Genomic DNA, 26367 nt, shown 5'->3' with positions numbered 1-26367 from the left:
TTAACCACTCCAGCTTTCAGGCCACTGTTACCAAACCCAGGGCCTGTCCTGACAAACGCTTTCCAAAGCGTAGTTCTGATGACCATTTTCCCTTTCCACCTGAGGTGGTTAAGGAGTGGGCTCAGTCCCCAAAGGTGGACCCTCCGGTGTCTAGAATCTCAGCCCGGACAGTCGTTTCTGTGGCCGATGGCACCTCTCTTAAGGATCCCACTGACCGCCAGGTTGACCTTCTGGCCAAATCTGTATATGAGGCGGCAGGAGCCTCGTTCTCCCCGTCTTTTGCAGCAGTGTGGGCTCTTAAGGCAGTCTCTGCCTCTCTGGCGGAGATACATTCCCTCGCCAGGGACTCTATACCCGAGATGGTTGCCTTAACTTCCCAGGCTTCGGCTTTTTCATCCTACGCCATGTCTGCCATTCTAGAGGCTTCTCACCACACGACGGTGGCTTCCGCTAATTCTCTCGCGATCCGCAGGATCTTGTGGCTTCGAGAGTGGAAAGCAGACGCTTCTTCTAAGAAGTACCTTGCTGGGCTCCCCTTTGCTGGGTCCCGGCTGTTCGGCGAACAACTGGATGAAATTATCAAGGAAGCTACTGGCGGGAAGAGTACTTCCTTGCCACAAATTAAAACCAGGAAACCTGTCCAGGGCAGGAACCAGTCGAGGTTTCGTTCCTTTCGTTCCTCTAACTGGTCCTCCTCTAAGCCCTCAGCTTTGTCCGCTACCTCAGCCAAGGATCGTAAACCGAACTGGCGCGCGAAGCCGCGTCCTCAGAAGAGCGGAGGAGCCGCTGCCACCAAGGCAGCCTCCTCTTGACTATCTGGCCGAGCCAGCAACGTCCTTGGTCGGTGGCAGGCTCTCCCACTTTGGCGACGTGTGGTTTCAACACGTCTCCGATCAGTGGGTGCGGGATATCATCTCCCACGGTTACAGGATAGAATTTTCTTCCAGCCCGCCAAACAGATTTTTTCTGTCCGCTCCCCCCTGCTCCAAGGCCGCCGCCTTCTCTCAGGCCGTGGCATCCTTGCAGGCCAACGGAGTAATTGTACCAGTTCCCGCCAGGGAACGGTTCAGAGGTTTCTACTCAAACCTCTTCCTAGTCCCCAAGAAGGACGGTTCCTTCCGGCCCATCCTGGATCTCAAGCTTCTCAACAAGCACGTTCAGGTGCGTCGCTTTCGCATGGAATCTCTGAGATCGGTCATTGCTTCAATGACCCAAGGAGATTTTCTAGCATCCATCGACATCAGAGATGCCTATCTGCATGTGCCTATTGCGGTTTCACACCAGCGTTGGCTACGCTTTGCAATAGGAGAGGAACATTTCCAATTCGTGGCTCTCCCCTTCAGGTTAGCCACGGCCCCTCGTGTTTTCACCAAGGTCATGGCAGCAGTGGTAGCGGTCCTGCATCTCCAGGGGTTGGCAGTGATTCCTTACCTGGACGACCTTCTTGTCAAGGCCTCATCCAGTGCAGACTGCCAGCGGAGTGTCTCGCTCACTCTCGCCACGCTTGTTCAATTCGGGTGGCTTGTCAATCTGACCAAGTCCACTCTGTCCCCGACCCAGGAACTCAAGTACCTAGGGATGCAATTCGAGACTCTGCCGGCACTTGTGAAGCTGCCCTTAGCCAAACAGTATAAAAAAGCAAAAAAGAAAATATCATTACTTACAGCAAGATGGAATTGCAGCTGTATATTGCTCAGGCCAAAAGGCTGAGCAATATACAGCTGCAATTCCATCTTGCTGTAAGTAATGATATTTTCTTTTTTGCTTTTTTATATTATATATAGTGTAGGGACCTACAAGCATGAGGTTCCCGTGACGAGGGTTGTAGGCTTACGTCTTATGGCCATAACGCTAACAAAAAACCTCAAACTTTTTTGTACAGGATACAGCCAGGCCCCTTTTTGTTAGGCCTTGCTATCAGAGCTTCTGTCCCTACGTAGCGCGCAGTGGGGGTACGGCTTTGCAGCCCGCCTGATCTAATAGTATGGGCGTCACCTAATAGGCTGCGGGTTTGTGACTGTGCGTCTGCTAGTGTGAACAGTGCTCTATGCAAGCCACCAGTGTGCAGTTTTACCATCCAGCCATCACCTCCTCCGTATTTGGAAGTGAGTGTGAATGGCTCCACCTGCACCTGTGTTGCCTCCACCTAGTGGGGGTTTGGCTGTATCCTGCTGGAGTAGCAGTAGTCCCTTAGCCAAACAGCAGTCTCTTCATCGGGCGGTGCGCTCTCTGTTGCAGCCCCGCCGTCATTCCATCAGGCACCTCATGCAGGTGCTGGGTCAGATGGTGGCGTCAATGGAAGCGGTTCCCTTTGCCCAGTTTCACTGCGTCCCCTGCAGCTGGACATTCTCCGCTGTTGGGACAAGCGGACCTCTTCCTTGCACAGGCTAGTGGCTCTGTCGCCTCAGACCAGGAGCTCCCTTCAGTGGTGGCTTCGGCCCCTCTCTCTGTCACAGGGACGCTCCTTCCTGACTCCGTCCTGGGTGATCCTCACCACGGATGCCAGTCTCTCCGGCTGGGGAGCAGTATTTCTCCACCACCGAGCACAGGGCACTTGGACTCCGTCCGAATCTGCCCTCTCGATCAATGTGCTGGAAATCAGGGCTGTTCTTCTAGCTCTCGTTGCCTTTCACCGCCTGTTGGCGGGAAAGCACATTCGAGTCCAGTCGGACAACGCGACAGCGGTTGCCTACATCAATCACCAGGGCGGGACTCGCAGCCGCCTGGCGATGTTGGAGGTTCAACGAATCCTTCAGTGGACGGAGGACTCCAAGTCCACCATATCCGCAGTCCACATCCCAGGCGTAGAAAACTGGGAGGCCGATTATCTCAGCCGTCAAACCGTGGACAGCGGCGAGTGGGCCCTGCATCCGGCGGTGTTCAGGTCCATCTGCCGCAAGTGGGGCACTCCGGAAGTGGATCTAATGGCATCCCGGCACAACAACAAGGTCCCGGTTTACGTGGCTCGCTCCCATGATCCTCAGGCCTTCGCAGCGGACGCACTGGTTCAAGATTGGTCTCAGTTCCGTCTGGCCTATGTGTTCCCCCCTCTAGCTCTCTTGCCCAGGGTTCTGCGCAAGATCAGAGTGGAGGGCCGTCGGGTCATAATTATTGCTCCGGACTGGCCCAGGCGAGCTTGGTACCCAGATCTGCTCCGTCTGTCCGTCGAAATGTCGTGGCATCTCCCGGACCGCCCAGACCTTCTCTCTCAAGGTCCGTTTTTCCGCCAGAATTCTGCGGCTCTCAAATTGACGGCGTGGCTCTTGAGTCCTGGATCCTGACGGCTTCAGGCATTCCTTCTGAGGTCATTTCCACTATGACTCAGGCTCGGAAGTCTTCCTCGGCCAAGATTTACCACAGGACTTGGAAGATTTTCCTGTCCTGGTGCCGCTCTTCCGGCCATGCTCCTTGGCCGTTCTCTTTGCCGACCATCCTGTCTTTTCTACAGTCCGGTCTGCAGCTAGGACTGTCCCTCAATTCTCTCAAGGGACAGGTGTCGGCTCTGTCGGTATTATTCCAGCGGCGTATCGCCCGACTGGCTCAGGTGCGCACCTTCATGCAGGGCGCATCTCACATCATTCCTCCTTACCGGCGGCCTTTGGATCCCTGGGACCTTAATCTGGTCCTCACGGCCTTACAGAAACCCCCTTTTGAGCCTCTTAGGGAGGTTCCCTTGTTTAGACTTTCACAGAAAGTGGTTTTTCTAGTAGCCATAACTTCTCTCCGGAGAGTCTCTGATTTGGCTGCGCTCTCTTCGGAGTCACCTTTCTTGGTGTTTCACCAAGACAAGGTGGTTCTCCGTCCGACTCCGGATTTTCTCCCTAAGGTGGTGTCTTCTTTCCACCTTAACCAGGACATTTCATTGCCTTCCCTTTGTCCGGCCCCTGTGCATCGCTTTGAGAAGGCGTTGCATACCTTGGATTTGGTGCGGGCGCTCCGAATCTATGTGTCACGCACCGCCACTTTTAGGCGGTGCACCTCACTTTTTGTGCTAACCACGGGTCAGCGCAAGGGTCTCTTGGCTTCTAAGCCGACCCTAGCTCGTTGGATTAGGTCGGCCATCTCTGATGCCTACCAGTGTTCTCAGGTGCCTCCACCGCCGGGGATTAAGGCGCACTCGACCAGAGCTGTCGGTGCCTCCTGGGCTTTCAGGCACCAGGCTACGGCTCAGCAGGTTTGTCAGGCTGCCACTTGGTCTAGTCTGCACACCTTTTCGAAGCACTACCAAGTGCATGCTCATGCTTTGGCAGATGCGAGCTTGGGCAGGCGCATCCTTCAGGCGGCTGTCGCCCATTTGTGAAGTTAGGTTTTGCCTACTTCTCAGTTTGGTTTCTTTCCCACCCATGGACTGCTTTGAGACGTCCCATGGTCTGGGTCTCCCATAAGGAACGATGAAGAAAAAGAGAATTTTGTTTACTTACCATAAATTCTTTTTCTTATAGTTCCGACATGGGAGACCCAGCACCCTCCCTGTTGCCTGTTGGCAGTTCTTGTTCCGTGTGTTTCACCGGCTGTTGTTGTAGACAGAGGTTCCGGTTTTTTCCGAGTTTTACTCTATCTCTACTTATGGGTGGATGTCCTCCTTCAGCTTTTGCACTGTACTGGTTAGATTGTCATCCAGGGGGTGTATATAGCCCGGAGGGAGGAGCTACACGTTTTGAGTGTAGTACTTTGTGTGTCCTCCGGAGGCAGTAGCTATACACCCATGGTCTGGGTCTCCCATGTCGGAACTATAAGAAAAAGAATTTACGGTAAGTAAACAAAATTCTCTTTTTTTTTTTTTTTTTTTTTTTGGTCTACACAACCATATGAGGGCTTGTTTTTGCAGGACAAATAGTACTTTTGAAAAAATTATATATATATTATATTATATTATATTATATATTATATTATATTTTTACAGTACTGACCAAAAGTTTGGACACACCTTCTCATTCAAAGGGTTTTCTTTATCTTCATGACTCTGAAAATTGTAGGCATCAAAACTATGAATTAACACATGTGGAATGAAATACTTAACAAAAAAGTGTGAAACAACTGAAAATATGTCTTATATTCTAGGTTCTTCAAAGTAGGCACCTTTTGCTTTGATTACTGCTTTGTACACTCTTGGCATTCTCTTGATGAGCTTCAAGAGGTAGTCACCGGAAATGGTTTTCCAACAGTCTTGAAGGAGTTCCCAGAGATGCTTAGCACTTGTTGGCCCTTTTGCCTTCACTCTGCGGTCCAGCTCACCCCAAAACCTCTCGATTGGGTACTCCAGATGACTGGAGGCCAGGTCATCTGGCGTAGCACCCAATCACTCTCCTTCTTAGCCAAATAGCCCTTACACAGCCTGGAGGTGTGTTTGTAGTCATTGTCCTGTTGAAAAATAAATGATGGTCCAACTAAACGCAAACCGGATGGAATAGCATGCCGCTGCAAGATGCTGTGGTAGCCATGCTGGTTCAGTATGCCTTTAATTTTGAATAAATCACCAACCGTGTCACCAGCAAAGCACCCCCACACCATCACACCTGCTCCACCATGCTTCACGGTGGGAACCAGGCATGTAGAGTCCATCCGTTCACCTTTTCTGCGTCGCACAAAGACATGGTGGTTGGATCCAAAGATCTCTCAAATTTGGACTCCTCAGACCAAAGCACAGATTTCCACTGGTCTAATGTCCATTCATTGTGTTCTTTAGCCCAAACAAGTCTCTTCTGCTTGTTGCCTGTCCTTAGCAGTGGTTTCCTAGCAGCTATTTTACCATGAAGGCTGGCTGCACAAAGTCTCCTCTTAACAGTTGTTCTAGAGATGTGTCTGCTGCTAGAACTCTGTGGCATTTTAACTGGTCTCTAATCTGAGCTGCTGTTAACCTCCGATTTCTGAGGCTGGTGACTCGGATAAACTTATCCTCCGCAGCAGAGGTGACTCTTGGTCTTCCTTTCCTGGGGCGGGGTCCTCATGTTAGCCAGTTCCTTTGTAGCGTTTGATGTCTTTTGCCACTGCACTTGGGGACACTTTCATAGTTTTCACAATTTTTTGGCCTAACTGACCTTCATTTCTTAAAGTAATGATGGCCACTTGTTTTTCTTTACTTAGCGGCTTTTTTCTTGCCATAATACAAATTCTAACAGTCTATTCAGTAGGACTATCAGCTGTGTATCCACCAGACGTCTGCACAACACAACTGATGGTCCCAACCTCATTTATAAGGCAAGAAATCCCACTTACTAAACCTGACAGGGCACACCTGTGAAGTGAAAAACCTTTCCGGTGACTACCTGTTGAAGCTCATCAAGAGAATGCCAAGAGTGTGCAAAGCATTTATCCAAGCAAAAGGTGGCTACTTTGAAGAACTTAGAATAGAAGACATATTTTCAGTTGTTTCACACTTTTCTGTTAAGTATTTCATTCCACATGTGCTAATTCATAGTTTTGATGCCTTCAATGTGAATCTACAATTTTCAGTCATGAAAATAAAGAAAACTCTTTGAATGATAAGGTGTGTCCAAACTTTTGGGCTGTAGTGTGTGTGTTAGTGTGTGTGTTATATAATTATTTTATTTTCCACATGTCGGAGGGAGGGGGGGGGGGCGGCATTTTGGGGGTTAAAAATGCCGCCCCCATTATCACCGCACACACCCCGCCGGCACTACCGCACCCATCATCATTACACACACGCAGGCACCACAGCCCCCATCATCGCCGCATACACCCAGGCACTACCGCCCCCATAATCACCGCACGCACCGGCACTACCTCAGTGACTTCCCCGCTGACAACGCAATTGACTTCCGTTTCTGCGTGGAGCTCACAGGAGTGGCGGTGTTCTATTGCCGCTCCTGTCAGCTTCCGATGTAGCAGAGCTGAAAGCATCGTGGGACCTCGTGTGGATTACGCTGGACCTGGAGGGGTATTTGCGGGTTAATAAAGTGGGGAAAGAGGGTGTTTTTGTTTTGTTTTTTTTGTTTGTTTTTGTGTTTTTTTTGTCTTATTTCAAATAAGGAAATTTGATGATCGCCCCGGGTGGCAAAAGCACTAACTACGCCACTGCTGACCTGACATCATGACTCCCCAGGTCAGTATGTAGACACCAAACATGTATAGTTTCTCCTTTTTATTTAATTGGTGAAAAAAAGAATTCAGAAGTTGTTTGCTTTTGGTGCCATTTTCCAAGACCCCTAGCGTCTCATTTTTCTGGGTCTGGGGCTCAGTGATGGCTTATTTTTTGCGTCCTGAGCTGACATTTTTACTGATGCCATTTTTGGGCCAGATGCCATTTTCTGTTTGCCTTTTATTGCATTTTGTTATGTTGCAGAGGCCAAAAAAAATGTAATTCTGGCTTTTTGATACCCCCCCCTCCCCTCCCAGTTATGCTATTCACCGATCAGATTTTGTTTTATATATCTGGTATCTCTAAATGAAGAGATGCGAAATGTCTGCACTTTTATTTTCTTTGGGGCAATAGAGGGGGGTGATTTGAACTTTTAGGTTTTGTTTTATGTTTGTGTGTGTCCCCCCCCCCCCCCCTCACTTTTTATTGTATTCACCATTTCCCCTTAGGGCACTTGAAGCTGTGATCATCTGATGGCTTCTACTGTACAGAGTGGGGAATTTGCATCGGCATCAGCAGCGCTCTGCACAGCAGAAATCGCCAGCTATGAATGTCGCTTCACAGGACGATCGTCAGTACATAGGGGGGGGTCATCAGCTGAATTCCAATTCTCATAAAAACCCATCGCCGCTCCACGATAACGTCACTGGGCCACCGATACAGACGGGAAATGGCACAGTCCCTGCTGGCGAGTGTTAAATCTTGATGTCAGAGATTGGCCGCGGGATCTTATTGGTTACTAGCCACTGGTCGAGCTCTGAAGGAGCCCAATGACTTATCAAATCAGCAGGGAAAGTTGCAGGCTCAGCGTGTGAGTCCGCATCAAAGGCAGAGACACAATCTATGATGTACCAAAATGTTCGTCTGTAAGAGGCTAATGACGGCACCTGGGAATTTTATTTACAGCAATTTTCTGATGGTCTCATCAGCACTGCAGATTTTAAGGCCATGTGCCCACGGGAGATCGTACCTGTGGACTTTTCTGCAGGTATTTCCGCAGGTTCACGCAGCATCTCCCCGGAATCTGCAGCTATCCATTGCTGCGGTAAACCTGCGGAAACAGTACGGAGTTCCCACCCTCTATCTCCATAGTGGAGGAGCGGGAATTCCGCAGATTATTCCGCAGGAATAATTGACATGCAGTTATGTGTGGCTGCGGGAAATCCGCAGCATTTTCTTCAGCCGCAAGAACCGCAGCATTGATGCAGCACTGCCCAAATCCCATAGGATAACATGGGGAGTGTCTGTATTTGCGTAAACCCGCGGCTTTATTTGGAAAATCTAGAAAATCCGTGGGTTTTCCACGGCAATATCTGCAGTGAGTTTCTCCTGTGGGCACATAGCCTAAAGGTACAAGTCTCCGCTATGGTATTGTTTGCCGACAATCCTCAGCGTCCTTCAGCAGCAGCACTGCAGATGACTTCTCCTGAGATCTCGTCTATGTGCTGTAGACAAAATCTGCTACAATATATATCAGCAATGTAGATTATAATCTGACAGACCACAGATGACCATGTTTGCAATGCAAATTTTTCCAATAAAATCTGCAGCCATGTTTTCTTTTCTGCGGTTGTGGTTTGCTGTAAATATTCCTCTTATGCGTGAAGTCTGCAGCAGAAAGGTCGGGTGACAGGACCTACAAGGAGAGGAGCTGTGTAATGCACCATTAAAGAGGCTCTATAGGGATATTCCAAGGGTATAAGATATCTGGGGGTTCGGTAACCAGGAACATGTTTGCATTGATCTTGAGCGATCACCTATACCATGCATAGGGAATAACGTGCTAAGGTGGGAATAAGCCTTGAAGTTTTGCTGCTTTTTTGTCACTTGAGAGAGTGATTTCTATATTTTTGCACATTTGTGTCATGAAGTACTTTGCTCTGAAATCGAGAGCATTTGCAAGGCTAAACCAGGTCATCAGACTGGATTATGCGTGTGACACTTGGATTTGGCATTTTTTATTTTAATCTTCAGTATTGCCAGGAGATGCCGTTATCAGAATTCATTCAATTTCATAAAGTAATCCTCTTGCTTTGCTGGGTTAGCATGTCCTTCCAATTCCCTATTAAGGCAGGATTAACTCTCAGGAAAAAATAAAAAAAAACCTGCACTTTCATATATATACAGCTCAGAGCTATGGGATGAGGGGGTGACGGGATTGACTATGCATTTCCTAATTATTTATTCCTAGGACACGTATATAATGTGCGTAAGTCGATCACTGCTCCCACACGGGGGGTGACAAATCCTTTTGGCTCCATTTAAACTTCTGAAATCTATTTTACATAGGAGAGCGGCAGCAGCGCTGAGTACAGGGAATAACATGGGTATCACACGAGGCTCGGGCTTAATAAAGAGTGATGATTTGTCAGTGCCGGGACTGTGTGCCAAGCGGCGGCCATGGGCTCACCCTGGCACGGTGCCCTCGCGCTGGAGCAAGGGCTACAGTCCAAAGCTTTGCATCTGCTACAGCAGCACCAGATAGCTCACAGATTATGTAACTGGGCTGTTTTTTTTTTTTTTATTGTATGCATGTAAAATAAAGACAAAATGGATATGAGAAGTCTATTTAGTGCGGTTAACGATTAGAAAACATCCCTGCCTTCTTCCACACAAAAAAAAAGTATGGCTAAGAGGAAATTTTGTAATTTTTGGATTAATTCTGAATACCATTCTTAATGAGTTTTTCGCAGTCTCATTATCAGCAGAGTCAGGATTACAATGACTTTAGGTAAGACCTTTATGCACAGTTTATAACACCAATCGTCGTAGGTGACCCTGCTCCCCCTCACAATGATGCCTCAATCGAAAATAGGGGGTCAGTGTCTGACCATTGTGGCTAATCTGCACCTCCTGAAATAGGAAGCTATTGTCCAGTGTGGAAATTGTAAGATTTTTACTTTTTAATACAGATTAAATAATTTCTTCAGAGGAAGCGGACAGGATCTGTAGTGCAAACTATTGGAAGTAGCAATCTTAAAAATGAATATTGCCCCTTGGCAGGGGCACTAGAGTTCCCGTTCGCTTCTTCCTCTCTGAAGAGACCATTTGTATATTTCGTTCAGCAGGGGAGCATTGCCTAAAAAATCTCTTTACTCCAACTCTGCGCACTCTAGGAGAAAATGTAAAAAATTTAATTTTAATGCAAAAACCCAATCTTCGCAAAAGTTCATTTTCTGATTATACATTCTCTATAAATCCTAGTCTCATATCTGGCTGACACTTTAGTCTGTAGGGAACACTACTTAGTGATTATCTTATTACATTGGGCAGGATTGCAATAAGTAACACCTACTCACATAACCCAGGATCCACTATTCACAATAGGTGGTGTCACAGCTTACCTCCTTGGCCTGTTCAATGACTGATTAAACCTGTGTATACAGTAGATAAAAAGGGATCCACCACTCGCAATGTCACAGCTGACCACCTCATCCTGTACAATGACGGATAACACCTCTATATAGAGTAAATAGTGCAGGACACACTATTCACAATAGCTGATATCACAGCTCACCTCTTCCCTCTTCTATAGAGTGACTGATAACACAGGATCCACCATTCACAATAGGTGATGTCACAGATTACCTCCTCCTGTACAATGACTGATAAAAACCTTTGTATACAGTAGATAACATCGGATCCACCACTCACAATGTCACAGCTCACCTCTTCTTTGATTGATAGCCTTACTGAATATAGAGGTGTTATGTGCCCACGTGTGCGCTCTGCACCGCAGCTAAAAGGTGCGCTTCAGAGCGCAGCTGAACAGCTGCGTTCTGAAGCGCATGGTGCCTGCAGAGAACGTGCGCTCTGCATGCTGCCTCTCCCTATAGACAGCATGCAAACCGCACGGAAGAAGTGACATGTCACTTCTTAGAACGCACACTTCAGGCAGCAGCCGAAGCGCTGCGCTCTAATACGCCACGTGGGCACGGCTCCTGCACAATCTCCATAGATTGTGCAGGGGACGCAGGACGCATGCAGTTACGCTGCGGTGCAGATCGCAGCGTAACTGCATGTAAACATGCAACGTGGGCACATAGCCTATATCATACAGGATCCACCATTCACAATAGATGTCACAGCTCAGCTTTTCCCCCTCCTGTACAATGATTGATAACCCCTCTATATACAGTAGAACACACAGGATCCAACATTCACAACAGGTGATGTCACAGCTCACCACCTCCTCTTCCTGTACAATGACTGCTAGGACAACCTAGTGGACTCCTAAATATTGAAAGAGCCCGGATTTGTGTGACTATAATTAATAAAAGTTATGCAAACCGTTCAAGAGACAAAGGTGTCCGTCACCGTTCCCATTGAAACCTTCTTTATTTCATATAGTTAAAGTCTGTAAGCAGAGTGATGCGGGCAGCGCCTGGACGACGAACGTTTCGCACTAAGTGCTTCAGCAGGTCCGGCCATAATACAAGTAAGGCTGGAGTCACACTTGTGTGAGTCTCGCATCGCATCACCTGGCACGGCCGCACACTCTCCTGACAGGAGCGGGTAAGCTGCATGTATTTCTATGCAGCTGAAACACTCCTGTGTGGAGGGCGGCAGACCATGCCAGGTGATGCAATGTGAGACTTGCACGAGTCTCTCGCAAGTGTGACTCCGGCTTTATACTGAGTCTTACCCCGGACTCCACGTTCAGTGTCACAGATTCCCTTCACATTCTTAAAAGTGTCACAATTTAAAGCAGAAGTGTATATCAACTAGATTATGTTGTTTGTGTTTTTGTCTTTGTCAGGTGGATCAGAGATTTCTCATCAGCCAGACTATTTCTGAAGAAGATGCCATTTCTTGTATCTACCAGCTACACAAGATTGCAATGTTGAATCCCTAAGTTTACATATGGCCGCCCTAAACTGAGAAAGCGGAGTGATTGGAGACGTGGGCAGACCGATGTCACGTGTGAGACTGCGGGCAGCAGTGATCAGGGTTTTCTGTTCCTGTTTTTGTTTTTTTCTGTTATAGGTTCTTTAATGTAACATTATACATGTGGCTTCAGGCTTTTTTTTTCTTTCAGATATCATTGAGTTTTATTGTGAAAATGACAATAAAAGGTGATAATTATTGCAAACCATGAAGTCAAGAATCTAATATTGCACACAAGAAAAATTGTACCAGAATGTGATGTTGGTCTGACCCAATTAGCCAGCTGACTATATACAGATGAACCCCCATAAGTAAAGGGGGCCCCTAATACCAGGCTTGAAATATTAATCCTGCAAAAAAAATAATTTTTTATATATATGTGTATATAATATCTATATCTCTCAAAACCAAATCCTTAAAAAAAGAAAAGTTAATTTGTTGACTACAGGTAAATCATACAAAAAAAGGCAACCGGTCTAACAAGGGGAAACATATTGCACAAATACAGGTACATAGAGATTAAGATTTACATTGGGAGTCACATTATTAGCTAAAGTACCGAGGGGCTGTTGATAAGTCTTTGAATTTGTGATCTTTTTTGTTTCCATGGTAACGAATGTTACCTGACATGAAGGCCTTATGTGTCTAATATATCGTTTCAAAATTTTGTTTGTTGCTTATGGCAACAGTGTTCTACGCACGCGGGAAACCAAAAGGGCGGAGTCTTATGCAATATTCACAGCAACTGAGAGCAGAGGAGGGATAAAATTCTTGTTTCTGCAAAGAAAGTCTGCAAAAGATATTCATGGTGATATGTCGCAGACATTGGGGGATCAATTCACTTCATATTCCACATTTCAAAACTGGGTTGCCCCGGGACAGCGAGTGATAACGTCATTAGATGCTCATAAAGCATTTGACAGTGTGGAATGGGGATACCTGTGGGGAGTGCTAAGACATGGGATTTGGCCCTAATTTTATATCCTGGATACAGCTGTTATATACTAGACCAGTAGCTAAAGTGAGGATTAATGAAATGTTGTCACACACGGTGGATTTACAAAGGGGTACTCGCCAAGGATGTCCGCTCTCGCCTCTCCTTTTTGCTCTGGCAGTGGAGCCACTGGCGGCTGCTATACGGCAGAACAGAGACATAAAGGGATTTGTATATGGCCATTTAGAAGAGAAGATAGCCCTCTAAACAGACGACATTCTATTGTTTCTGGGAAACCCAGGGGCATCGTTGAGCTGTGCCATGCAGGTGATCGAGCGGTACGGGGGGGGGGGAAATCTCTGGACTGACTATCAGTTGGACCAAATCGAATCTGTTTCAGGTGGACGCGGGAGTGGAAAGGTCGATCCTGGGTGATTAGGTCAACAAACTGCGGGTTGTGGACCAGTTTAGATATCTGGGCATTCAGGTATCCATGCCAATTGGGAATTACATTACTATTAATCTAGTCCCTTTGCTGAAGCAACTGCAAAGTAAGATAACTGCTTGGAATAAGCTTTATTTATCAGTAATAGGATGGATTAATCTTATTAAAATGGTGCTTTTGCCCAAGATACTCTGTGTTGCACAATTCTCCTGTTTGGATCCCTCAGAGTCACTTTAAGGAGATTGATTCCATGTTCCGTGCTCTAATATGGAAGAATAAACAAGCCAGACTTAAGGCCCCGTCACACTAAGCAACATCGCTAGCAACATCGCTGCTAACGAACAACTTTTGTGACGTTGCTTGCGATGTTGCTGTGTGTGACATCCAGCAACAACCTGGCCCCTGCTGTGAGGTCGTTGGTTGTTGCTGAATGTCCTGGGCCATTTTTTAGTTGTTGCTGTCCCGCTGTGAAGCACAGATCGCTGTGTGTGACAGCGAGACAGCAACAACTAAATGTGCAGGCAGCAGGAGCCGGCTTCTGCAGAGGCTGGTAACCAATGTAAACATCGGGTAACCAAGAAGCCCTGTCCTTGGTTACCCGATATTTACCTTTGATACCAGCCTCCTCCGCTCTCACTGTCAGTGCCAGCTCCTGCTCTGTGCACATGTAGCTGCAGCACACATCGGGTTAATTAACCCGATGTGTGCTGTAACTAGGAGAGCAAGGAGCCAGCGCTAAGCATTGTGCGCTGCTCCCTGCTCTGTGCACATTTAGCTGCAGCACACATCGGGTTAATTAACCCGATGTGTGCTGTAACTAGGAGAGCAAGGAGCCAGCGCTAAGCATTGTGCGCTGCTCCCTGCTCTGTGCACATTTAGCTGCAGCACACATTGGGTAATTAACCCGATGTGTGCTGTAACTAGGAGAGCAAGGAGCCAGCGCTCAGTGTGCGCTGCTCCCTGCTCTCTGCACGTGTAGCTCCGTGCGGTGGTAACCAAGGTAAATATCGGGTTGGTTACCCGATATTTACCTTAGTTACCAAGCGCAGCATCTTCCACGCTACGCTGGGGGCTTGTCACTGGTTGCTGGTGAGCTCACCAGCAACTTGTGTAGCGACGCTCCAGCGATACCTGCCAGGTCAGGTTGCTGGTGGGATCGCTGGAGCGTCGCATTGTGACATCTCACCAGCAACCTCCTAGCAACTTACCAGCGATCCCTATCGTTGTTGGGATCGCTGGTAAGTTGCTTAGTGTGACTGGACCTTTAAACTCGAGACGCTACAGAGACCGAAGGATGAGGGGGGGCTAGCACTACCAAATCCAGGAATGTATTATCTGGCAGCTCAGTCAACATTTCAGGGGAAGGGCAGATTTAGGGGTGGTAGACCCAGCATCCAGACTGTTAGGGCATGTTCTGCATCGGAAACTATTAGTGTTGGGACTGGAGGACGGATCATTTGGGAGAATAGGAAAAACGAGCCCTACACTAAAGCTGGTGTCACACATAACGACAACGACGTCGATGCAACGTCACCATATTCTGTGACGTTGCAGCGATGTCGCTGTGTGTGACACATAACAACGATCAGACCCCTGCTGCGAAATCGTTGCTCGCTCCTGAATGCTCGAAGTCATTTTTTGATCGCTGCTATCCCGCTGCGCCATGCTGATAAGCTGATAATCCTTGTGTTTGACACCGCAGCAGCTACGCTACGTCTGAAACCACACAACGACCGTCGACGTCGCTATGATCGCTGCTCCGTCGCTGCTTTTTCTAACATGTTTGACAGCTTACTAACGATCATCGATGGTCGCTGCTACGTCACAGAATATGGTGACGTTGCAGCGACGTCGTTGTCGTTGTGTGACCCCAGCTTTAGCCTGATGAATAGAATCTGGAGGAAGATCAAGCAAATAAGAGGGATTACAGCAATAACTGAATTCTCTCCGTTGTGGGACAATAAAAACTGCTCTGAGATATACAAGATAGGCAAAATTAAGGAATGGGCACGTAAAGGTATATGGAACAAATTCTTAGCCAGGGACGTCTGAAATCGTTTACACAAATACAGGATGAGTTTGGGATATCCCCACTTAGGTGGTACCAGTATAAACGGTTGGCGCATGCAGTGGTGGCTCAGGGAGTTAAGCAATCATTGCTGGTACAGGCAGACCTAGTACTGAAATGTGTGTAGTAGTGGACCCACAAGAGGAATCATATCTACTATATATAGGGACCAACTGCATACATATTTGCTTGATCACCCTGTAAACACTAGGACTAAATAGGAGGCAGAGATAGACGGGATCACTGATGAGGTGTGGGAAAGTGTCCTGGAGTACATACCGAAATTATCAACAAGTGAACTAGCAAGATTATCCCACCTCCTACGTGGTGCATAGGGCATATAGATCCTCGCTAATTATGTGGAAAATGGGATTGAGGAGTAACTCCGACTGTCCTAGACGTAATGGAGAAGGTGCCGGCATTTTCCACATGGTGTGGATGTGCCCCAGGTTGGCACCCTTTTGGATAACTGTTCTTAAAGGGAACCTGTCATCAGAAATTTCGCCCAAAAGCTAAAAGATTCCCCCTCTGCAGCTCCTGGGCTGCATTCTAGGAAGGTCCCTGTTATTATTGTGCCCCATGTGAGACCAAAATAAAGCCTTTATAAAGTTCTACCTTTTTTGTATGCAGCTTCTGTAAATCCGTCACGGGGGCGGGCTCTCTGCCGTCCGTTATTCTGCCCCCTGGTCCTGTATGCCGCCCCCATCGCTCCTTTCCATATCTGATGCACCGCCCACTACTCCAGCCATCCCCGCGCATGCCCAGTGCCAGTCTCACAGGACTGAGCAGTTTGACCGCTGGTGACGTGTGCGCAGGCAAGTGATTATGGACGGGACTGTGACTGTTATCAGCAAGTACCCGGCCATAATCTCTTGAGCGCGCAAATCTCTCCAGCATTCACACTGAGCTCAGTGTAGATGCTAGACTGTATGGGCTGCTTCCAGGAATGACGTCCCTTTGTCACGTGATAGTATTTCGAACACGCCCCTATCACATGACAAAGGGACGTCATCCCTGGAAGCAGCCCATACAGTCTAGCATCTACACTGAGCTCAGTGTGAACGCTGGAGAGGTTTGCGCGCTCAAGAGATTATGGCCGGGTACTTGCTGATAACAGTCACAGTCCCGTCCATAATCACTTGCCTGCGCACACGTCACCAGCGGTCACACTGCTCAGTCCTGTGAGACTGGCACTGGGCATGCGCGGGGATGGCTGGAGCAGTGGGCGGTGCATCAGATATGGAAAGGAGCGATGGGGGCGGCATACAGGACCAGGAGGCAGAATAACGGACGGCAGAGAGCCCGCCCCCGTGACGGATTTACAGAAGCTGCATACAAAAAGGTAGAACTTTATAAAGGCTTTATTTTGGTCTCACATGGGGCACAATAATAACAGGGACCTTCCTAGAATGCAGCCCAGGAGCTGCAGAGGGGGAATCTTTTAGGTTTTGGGCGAAATTTCTGATGACAGGTTCCCTTTAACAGAATAGAAGAAGCTTATAGATGTAAACTTCCCAGACAACCCCTGGTCTGTCATTTAGGTTACGTGGAAGAAATTAGAGTAGACAACAATTTTAAAATAGTGATAGCCAGACTGGTGTATGCGGCAAGGAAAGTAATTGCCGAACACTGGATGCAGGGGGACCCACCGACTAGAGGGGAATTTGTCGCATATGTTAATCAAATTGTTCGAATGGAGAGAAGCATATATGGGAAATGGAAACAACTTGCACTTTTTAATAGATTGTGGAATCCGTGGTTGCAATATGGATAAATATCAGAGTTGGGAGATGTTTGACTAGGGACAGAGAGAGTTCTATATACATTCCAATATATGCTAATAAAGGGTTAAAATGTAAGATCTTTGATATTGATATGGGTAATATGTACGCTGAGGGGGGGGATGTTGGGGAAGGAAAGTTTTTATAGTTCTCGTTATTGCTGAAAATATAACACATGTTTTGTATACTTGGTGAAAAATAAAAATGCATCTGATTTAAAAAAAAAAAAAAAAAAACTGGGTTGCAAAATGTAAAACTGGCCACTTCAGCCCCAATGATGAGGAACGTCCTGGACGACCGAGAGTGGTTGTTGTTCCGGAGATGGTCGATGCTGTGCACAACCTCCTACTGGAGAATCGACGAATTTTAGCTAGAGCAATAGCAGACATCATGGGGATTTCCAGTGAACCTGTTTGTGTCATTATCCATGAACATTTGGACATGAAGCGATCTGCAAAGTGGGTCCCCAAATGTGTGACAACAGATCAGAGAAGAATACGAGGGAAAACTTCCTGGTCTATTTGTCAGAGTTTCCGGACTCATAACTTCCTGGATGGACTTGTCACTATGGATGAGACCTGGAATTATTTGTATGACCCTGAAAACAAGGCGCATCAAGAGTGGAGGCACAGTGGTTCTCCTCATCCAATGAAGTTCAGGGTGCAAAAACCATCCACTAAGGTGAATGGCGTCTGTGTTCTGGGATAAGGAGAGCATGCTGCTAGTGGACTACCTTCAAAAGGGTTCCACCATCAATACAAGGTATTACACTGAACTTTTGGGGCAATTGAAAGCAGCTCTGAAGACCAAAAGGTGCAGCAACCTGTCCAAAGGAATCTTGTTACTGCAAGACAACGCCTCCGCTCACACTGCACAAGCTACCACGGCAAAACTGGCAGAGCTGGGCTTCCAGCTGGTGACCACGCACCTTATTCACCAGATCAAGCTCCCTCTGACTATCATCTGTTTCCAAACCTGAAGAAACCCCTCAAGGTACCAAATTTCCCACCATTTCGGATTCCATGGTTGCTACGGATGCCTGGTTTGAGGCACAGCTGAAATCCTTCTTTTGCTAGGCTTACAGAACTTGGAATACCGATTTTAAGAAGTGTGTTGTCATCAGTGGAGAGTATGTGGAATAAATGTAAAGTTTCATCATCCTATCTTGTTTCTTTCTGGGTAAAGCCAAAGACTTAGCAGCAGCCCCTTGGATAGGACGAGAATAATCACTGGCCCCAATAATAGATGTTATGGGTTCAGTGTCAGGGTTTTCTAGTGGTCACGTGCCGACTAGACACACTGGCTTCTCTCATTGAGAGATCTGATGGAAGTTCAGGAGTCTTGTCGGCACCTGAGCACCCCAGGAAATAATGTCCATTTCACACCATCACAATTAAGCAATCCACAGTCACACAGGAGACATGGGGATTTAAAAATAGTGACAATGATGGTCTGCGAGGAAAGAAAAATCACCTACTCGATCTGCCATTCTTTAGTATTGCTTCCCATTTTTTTTTTCCTCCTCTCCTTCTGGGTTGGGGATGTCAGTCAAAGGGCTGCAGACTATCAGTGGTCACTTGTATCCGAGCCGAAGGACTGGGCAAGGAGACAGGTTTACTGGAGATAACCTCCCATGCGCCCTGCCAGTTGTCTTTGGTAAGATCTAAGCAAGGAAAACTGCGCTAAACCGGATACCGGAGTGAAAATATCGTATGTGCTGTATTCATGGTACTATTTCTGTGGACACATGTTGATCTTCAGGCGGAGTGCGGCAAAATAACACAATGATGAGTGACGACACTTATTCTCTGTTGCCTTTTTATGATATTTCAGTTTTCTACCTGTAATGAGCTTTAGGCTAGGGGGCTACAGGGGTCACACCCTACCAGTCACCATATCTAGCAGCGTTGTGTTGTGTGCTGAATATTCACCACCTCTAACTTTACTCATAGACCCTTTTACTACCATGTAGCTTATTAAAGAGGATGTCACCAGATTTCACAATACTAGCTGTATAAAAATATTTTAAATAGAGCTCAGACCTGATGAGACTGGTGTACTTACTTAGAAAATCTACCCCGGAATGTCTATTTGATCCCTGACCTTTTTTTAAAATTTTTATTTGAAAAATAATTATAAAGAATGTTATTCCTTAGCCCTCAGCAAATTATCCCTTTACTATGAAGGAGTATCTCTGAGAACGGGAGGCTGCCCTGTCTGAATGGAGCAGAGGTGCTCATGTCGGGCATCCACTCCATTGTCTATATGGGACTGCTGAGCACAGCGCTTCACAATTTGCACCATTCCCATTGATATTTAAAGGGAGTTTTCAAATGTTAGGCACCGTTTGCGTTTTTGTGCACTTGCTCAGTGTTTCTCCTCATGACAGCAGTTGTGAATCTGTACTCTTGCGCCATAAGTTTCATTGTGGCGGATCCTCGAGTTTCCATCTTGTGCTGCGCTCGTCCCACAATTTCTACATTTGTTGGTGTGACGTTACTGCCATCTAGTGAAAAAAAGATAAGCTTTGCAGCACATTGTAAATGGGATGATAAAATGACAAGACCAGGCTCAGAAATGTAAAATCCTCTGCCTTCATCTCGGGTGACTTTCATCTGAATCTCCATTCTTTACTTCCGTCGTACGGTGTCTGTTTTTATACATCAACTGCTATAAAAGGCAAAATACCCTTTTTTACTTGCAGTATCCATCTGTGTACAGGCCAGTACGTGGATGTCTGCTCTGCTAGCACCATTAACCTGCAGACAGAGGTGTATTCTGCAGGCTTTTTCACTGAACATCCCATTTATGGCTATGTGCGCACTGAGCGTTTTTGCGCGTTTTTCGGGTGCGTTTTTGGCCTCAAACTGCATGATTTTGCTTCCCCAGCAAAGTTTGCGTTTTCATTTTTGCTGTCCGCACACAATTTTTTTTTTTTTTTTTTTTTTTTTTTTTTTAAGCTGCGTTTTTGAGCGTAAAAAAAAAAAATGGACATGTCAATTCTTTCCTGCGTTTTTCTGTGTTTTCCCCCCATGCAATGCATTGGAAAAACGCAGAGATCAAAAACTCACCAAATCGCGGTAAAAACATAGCGTAAAAAAAACCCGCAGCGTGTGCGCATAGCCTATTTCTGTGCAGTGTGACTTATCTCAGAGCATTAGCCAAATGTGGCACCTTCTTGTCTCTGGATGATAGCCGCGGCTTTGCTGGATCCAGCCATTGCTCTTTTCCTCTGTGCTTGTTGATGGTGACCTTTTCAGTCAGCACTCCTCCTGCCATGGCCTGTCAATCCCTGTCCCAACCCTCATCCTTGTGCCATTGACCCTAACACTGTGACCTTGCTCCTGGATGTTCCTTTCACCTAGATTGTTTGTTCGGTAGCTGTTCATCTTTTGGCTTTGACCCTCCAAACCAGAAGTCCATTTTTCAGTTCTTGGGGGGGTCAAGGTCTCATTCATAAAACCATATTTATACAGTGTGTCCACCCATATCCTGTCCACCGCCATTAACTTGAGAACGGCGGCAGCTATAGGCATAGAAGTGGTGTCTAGGTATAGTAAAGTAGCCATCCGCTACGCAATGAAACCACCTATAGCGCCACCTGGTGGAAAACAACGGAATTAGCATTTTTATCTCGGAAACGGAACGAAATAGAGAAAAACGTGAATTACAAAGTTGTAGGGCATCATCAATTCAATACGAATCGACACCTTACATACAGAAATGCTATGATTAGAACATGTAAAACTCACAAGGCTGCAGACGTGAAGCGATACCTCATGGAGATCTTCCTACAAGTCATTGGGTATGGTGGCTGTGTAGAGTGGCCTCCACGCTCACCTGACCTGACCCCATTGGACTTTTCTGTGAGGTCACATCAAAGAGCAGGTGTATGCGACCCCTCCACCAACATTGCAGGATCTACGACGACGTATCACAGATGCTTGTGCAAACGTGTCACCTACCATATTGCACAACGTGCAGCAAGATACAGTATGCCGTCCAGAGTCCAGATGTGCATTGCAGCTGACGGGGGCCACTTTGAGCATCAAAGTTAAATGAGCGCCATATGCGTGACCAGCATTCAATGTTGGGGGGGGGGTCATGGGTTTCATAGCATTTCTGTATGCAAGATGTCGATTCGTATTGAATTGATGATGCCCTACAACTTTTTAATTCACTTTTTTTTTTTTTCTCTATCTCGTTCCGTTTTCAAGATAAAAATGCTAACTCAGTGGTTTTCCACCAGGTGGTGCTATAGGTGGTTTCATTGTGTAGCGTATGGCTAATTTACTATACCTAGACAACACTTCTATTCCTATAGCTGCCGCCGTTCTCAAGTTAATGGCGGTGGACACACTGTATAACTATAGGGGTCTATAAACGTGTCTGGCTCGATACTTCGTACAGCCATCCGGACCTGGCTTTGGCATGGGAAGCGCTCTAGACCCCCTAGTGATGAAGGTTTCTGGACCACGTGCCAGCTCTCCAGTTCAGGACCCTGGAAAGTGCTTTGGTCAGTTCTTTAAATCAGCGATGTGTCTTACAAATGCATGAATTCTTCTTTTGCAGCGAATGCCTAGTCGATGTCCCCCTGCCTCTCGGACACATTTAGTTCTTTCATCAGTGCAGATATGCCGGTAATTATTCATGCCGATTTCAAAATGAAAAGTATTCAAGCGGGAAGTATAGACGAATAAACTGTGCTAGTCTTTAAATAGGGTTGAGTGGAGGGTCACGAGGACCAGGGGGCAGCATATGCTGAAAGGAGCAAAGCTACAGAACTGTATGGAGAGACTGCAGAAGTGATCAGGCGTGCAGACTTTAAAGGGATTGTTCACTTTGGTGTTCAGCTGATGGGAGCGCGCTATGCAGTGTCTTGGTTTTGTTTTCTCTACTGGGAGAACAATGCATAATGGTCTGTGCTGAAACAATGGAAACCTACCGTACACTATTGTTACATGGACAGAAAACAAATATCTAAATGGCTTCCTTCACAGTGATAACCCTGCAAGAATAGAAGTGCTTCATATACATTAGATAAATGTTGACACTTAGGGTACCTTCACACTTTAGCGATGCAGCAGCGATCCGACCAGCGATCTGACCTGGTCAGGATCGCTGCTGCATCGCTACATGGTCGCTGGTGAGCTGTCAAACAGGCAGATCTCACCAGTGACCAGTGAACAGCCCCCAGCCAGCAGCGACGTGCAAGCGACGCTGCGCTTGCACGGAGCCGGCGTCTGGAAGCTGCGGACACTGGTAACTAAGGTAAACATCGGGTATGGTTACCCGATGTTTACATTAGTTACCAGCGCACACCGCTTAGCTGTGTGTGCAGGGAGCCGCGCACACTGAGGGCTGGCTCCTTGCTCTCCTAGCTACAGTACACATCGGGTTAATTAACCCGATGTGTACAGCAGCTACATGTGCAGAGAGCCGGAGCCGGAAGCACAGGCAGCGTGAGAGCGGCGGAGGCTGGTAACTAAGGTAAATATCGGGTAACCACCTTGGTTACCCGATGTTTACCTTGGTTACAGCTTACCGCAGCTGCCAGACGCCGGCTCCTGCTCCCTGCTCGCTTCATTTGTCGCTCTCTCGCTGTCACACACAGCGATCTGTGTGTCACAGCGGGAGAGCGCCTTTGAAGAAAACGAACCAGGGCTGTGTGTAACGAGCAGCGATCTCACAGCAGGGGCCAGATCGCTGCTCAGTGTCACACACAGCGAGATCGCTAATGAGGTCACTGCTGCGTCACAAAAAGCGTGACTCAGCAGCGAGCTCGCTGTGTGTGAAGCACCCCTTAGGGGTGCTTCACACACAGCGAGATCGCTACTGAGATCGCTGCTGAGTCACGCTTTTTGTGACCTAATTAGCGATCTCGCTGTGTGTGACACTGAGCAGCGATCTGGCCCCTGCTGTGAGATCGCTGCTCGTTACACACAGCCCTGGTTCGTTTTTTTATTGTTGCTCCCCCGCTGATAAGCACACATCGCTGTGTGTGACAGCGAGAGAGCAACAATCCTGAATGTGCAGGGAGCAGGAGCCGGCGTCTGACAGCCTGCGGTAAGCTGTAACCAAGGTGGTTACCCGATATTTACCTTCGTTAGCAGCCTCCGCAGCTCTCACGCTGCCAGTGCCTGCTCCCTGCACACACAGCTAAGTGGTGTGTGCTGGTAACTAATGTAAACATCGGGTAACCATACCCGATGTTTACCTTAGTTACCAGTGTCCGCAGCTTCCAGACGCCGGCTCCGTGCAAGCGCAGCGTCGCTTGCACGTCGCTGCTGGCTGGGGGCTGGTCGCTGGTGAGATCTGCCTGTTTGACAGCTCACCAGCGACCATGTAGCGATGCAGCAGCGATCCTGACCAGGTCAGATCGCTGGTCGGATCGCTGCTGCATCGCTAAAGTGTGAAGGCACCCTTAGCTGAGGCCGGAGTATAGGGGGGAGATAAGGCTGGGTTCACACATAGCGACAGCGATGTCGCTGTTATGTCACCATTTTCTGTGACGTAACAGCGACCTTGTATGTCGCTGTTATGATCGCTGCTTAGCTGTCAAACACAGCGACGCAGCAGCGATCATAACGTCGCTACATGTGCAGAGAGCAGGGAGCTGTGCACACTGCTTAGCGCTGGCTCCCTGCACTCCTAGCTAGAGTACACATAGGGTTAATTAACCCGATGTGTACTGCAGCTACATGTGCAGAGAGCAGGAGCCGGCACTAGCAGCGAGAGCAGCGGAGGCTTTTAACGAAGGTAAATATCGGGTAACCACCTTGGTTACCCAATGTTTACCCTTGTTACAGCTTACCGCAGCTTCCAGATGCCGGCTCCTGCTCCCTGCTCGCTTCATTTCGTCGCTCTCTCGCTGTCACACACAGCGATCTGTGCGTCACAGCGGGAGAGCAACAATAAAAAAAACGAACCAGGGCTGTGTGTAACGAGCAGCGATCTCGCAGCAGGGGCCAGATCGCTGCTCAGTGTCACACACAGCGAGATCGCTAATGAGGTCACTGCTGCGTCACAAAAACCGTGACTCAGCAGCAATCTCACTGTGTGTGAAGCACCCTTAAGTGCTCCACTTGGCTTTATAACAGCTCTACACCCCATTCCTCCTGAGTGGCTCGCTGCACCTTATGCGTGGTTCCCCACTCCTGCGCGGTTCCCTGCTCTCTACTCTTATTGCATGGCTTCCCGCACGTTATGCACAGTTAGGCTATGTGTCCACGGGAGAATGGCTTTCCCGCAAAATCCGCACCTTTTCAAAGGTGCGGATTTACCGCAGATTTTGGTGCGGATTTCTTTTTTTTTCCCCAATTCTGAAGCCAAAATCCGGATCAAAATCCGCAACAATAATTGACATGTTGCAGATTTTTCCGGATCAAAATCCGCACCAAATCCGCCGCGGAAAAATCCGCAGCATGGGCACAGCATTTCCAAGAAGCCATAGAAATGGCTGGGACGTGCCACTGCTGCAGATTTTCGGGAAATCCGCGGCTTTTCCGCGAGAGATCCGCGGCAAAATCCGCGCATTTTCCGCAGCGTGGGCACATAGCCTTACTCACTCCTGCTCAGCTTCCCCAGCTCCTCCTCCTCGGCTTGCCTTACGCCCACCCCCTTCCCCCACCACGCGCACTTCCCTGCATTTGATGCATATTTCCCAACTCCTCCTCCTGCTCAGGCCCTCCAGAGTGGTTCCCCGCTCCTCCTGCTCAGCCCCTCCAGAGTGGTTCCCCGCTCCTCCTGCTCAGCCCCTCCAGAGTGGTTCCCCGCTCCTCCTGCTCTGCCCCTCCAGAGTGGTTCCCCGCTCCTCCTGCTCAGCCCCTCCAGAGTGGTTCCCCGCTCCTCCTGCTCTGCCCCTCCAGAGTGGTTCCCCGCTCCTCCTGCTCTGCCCCTCCAGAGTGGTTCCCCGCTCCTCCTGCTCTGCCCCTCCAGAGTGGTTCCCCGCTCCTCCTGCTCTGCCCCTCCAGAGTGGTTCCCCGCTCCTCCTGCGCTGTTGCCCGCACCTTGTGTGTGGTTCCCCACTTCTGCTCGGCTCTTCCTGCGTGGTTCCCCCCCACCCCCTCCTGCTCAGCTCCCCAGGCAGCGACTTATCTCGGGAGAACAACTGCATCTGCCATTAAATATCCAACCTGCCCGATCCTGACTAACCAGAAGATAACGTTCTGGGGTCAGCAGGAAGTCCCCTATTAACATTATATGGTTGTCCAATATTGGAGGCTTTGGTTGATTTTAAGGGGTATTCCCATCTGAGATCCTGTCCCAATATGTAGTAGGTATACTATTATTAGCAAATACCTCCAATTAGAAATATATAGTACAGTTCTCATACGTTGTCACTTCCCTCATGTGCAAGGCATTTCAGTAGAGTAGCTTCGATATTCAAGGTTATGGCAATGCATATGGGGACAGTTAGTTGCTAGTGGTCGTAGCCATGGATACCTAAGTTGCTGCAATGCCCTGCTCATGAGGTAAGAGACATGGCTAGATCAGGAGCACTATACTACATTTCTAATTAAAGGTATTTGCTAATATTATTATTATACTTGCTAAATATTGGGCTAGGATCTTGCCGATGGGAATAGCACTTTAAGTCTAATAACATACAGTAATGTTGTGTTGCAGCCCACTAGATGTACAGCATTGTCATCATAAGGCAATGAAAATACTTTAGTATAAAGTTTAGCAATTTATTCTTAAAGGGACAACCCTTTATTGATGGGCTCAAGGAGGTTAGAAAAAGCAAACCTCAAAACTTGGCCTGGCGTTAATGCTCCGGATTCTTAACGGAAAGCAGCTGATTACCTGCAGCGGTCATAGGGTTTCTCCAATGTGAAGGCTGCAGTTCCTGGTCTTGTTGCAGCCCACTGTAAATGCCCACTTGGCCAGGGCAGGTAGGCAAAGCTGGCGTATTGGTACCAGTTGGCAGAAGGTAATATTTAAAAAAAAAAATATATATTTTTACTTTTTTTTTTTTTTTTAATTATTATTTATTTATTATGATCAGGAAGATTTGTGACACGAGCGCACTGTCCCATACAATGAGCACATAAAGGACCGGGCCCTGTGGTTTTGCCAATACCAAATCTGTGCTCTGTTGATATCAGGACTTGTCTATACAGCATGGCGTCTGTGCCATCACCGCATTGT

At 47.7% G+C, this 26367-nt stretch overlaps 1 protein-coding gene across 2 annotated transcripts in view; it reads left to right on the top strand.

Annotated features, from left to right (window-relative positions):
* TDRD9 (tudor domain containing 9) overlaps positions 1–12132 on the top strand; it is a 502525-nt gene extending 490393 nt beyond the window's left edge. For both annotated transcript variants that reach the window (XM_075330093.1, XM_075330094.1), the window contains one exon: positions 11859–12132. In XM_075330093.1, the coding sequence (XP_075186208.1) occupies positions 11859–11954 (96 nt within the window). In that variant the 3' untranslated portion in view covers positions 11955–12132. The remainder of the gene's footprint in view (positions 1–11858) is intronic.
* Positions 12133–26367: the final 14235 nt, after the last annotated feature.

This window comes from Anomaloglossus baeobatrachus, chromosome 12 (assembly GCF_048569485.1).
Source record: "Anomaloglossus baeobatrachus isolate aAnoBae1 chromosome 12, aAnoBae1.hap1, whole genome shotgun sequence".
NCBI classification, from domain to species: Eukaryota; Metazoa; Chordata; class Amphibia; order Anura; family Aromobatidae; genus Anomaloglossus; species Anomaloglossus baeobatrachus.
The sequence above is the reverse complement of the archived record's forward strand: the minus strand, read 5'-3'. Positions and strand labels throughout refer to the sequence as shown.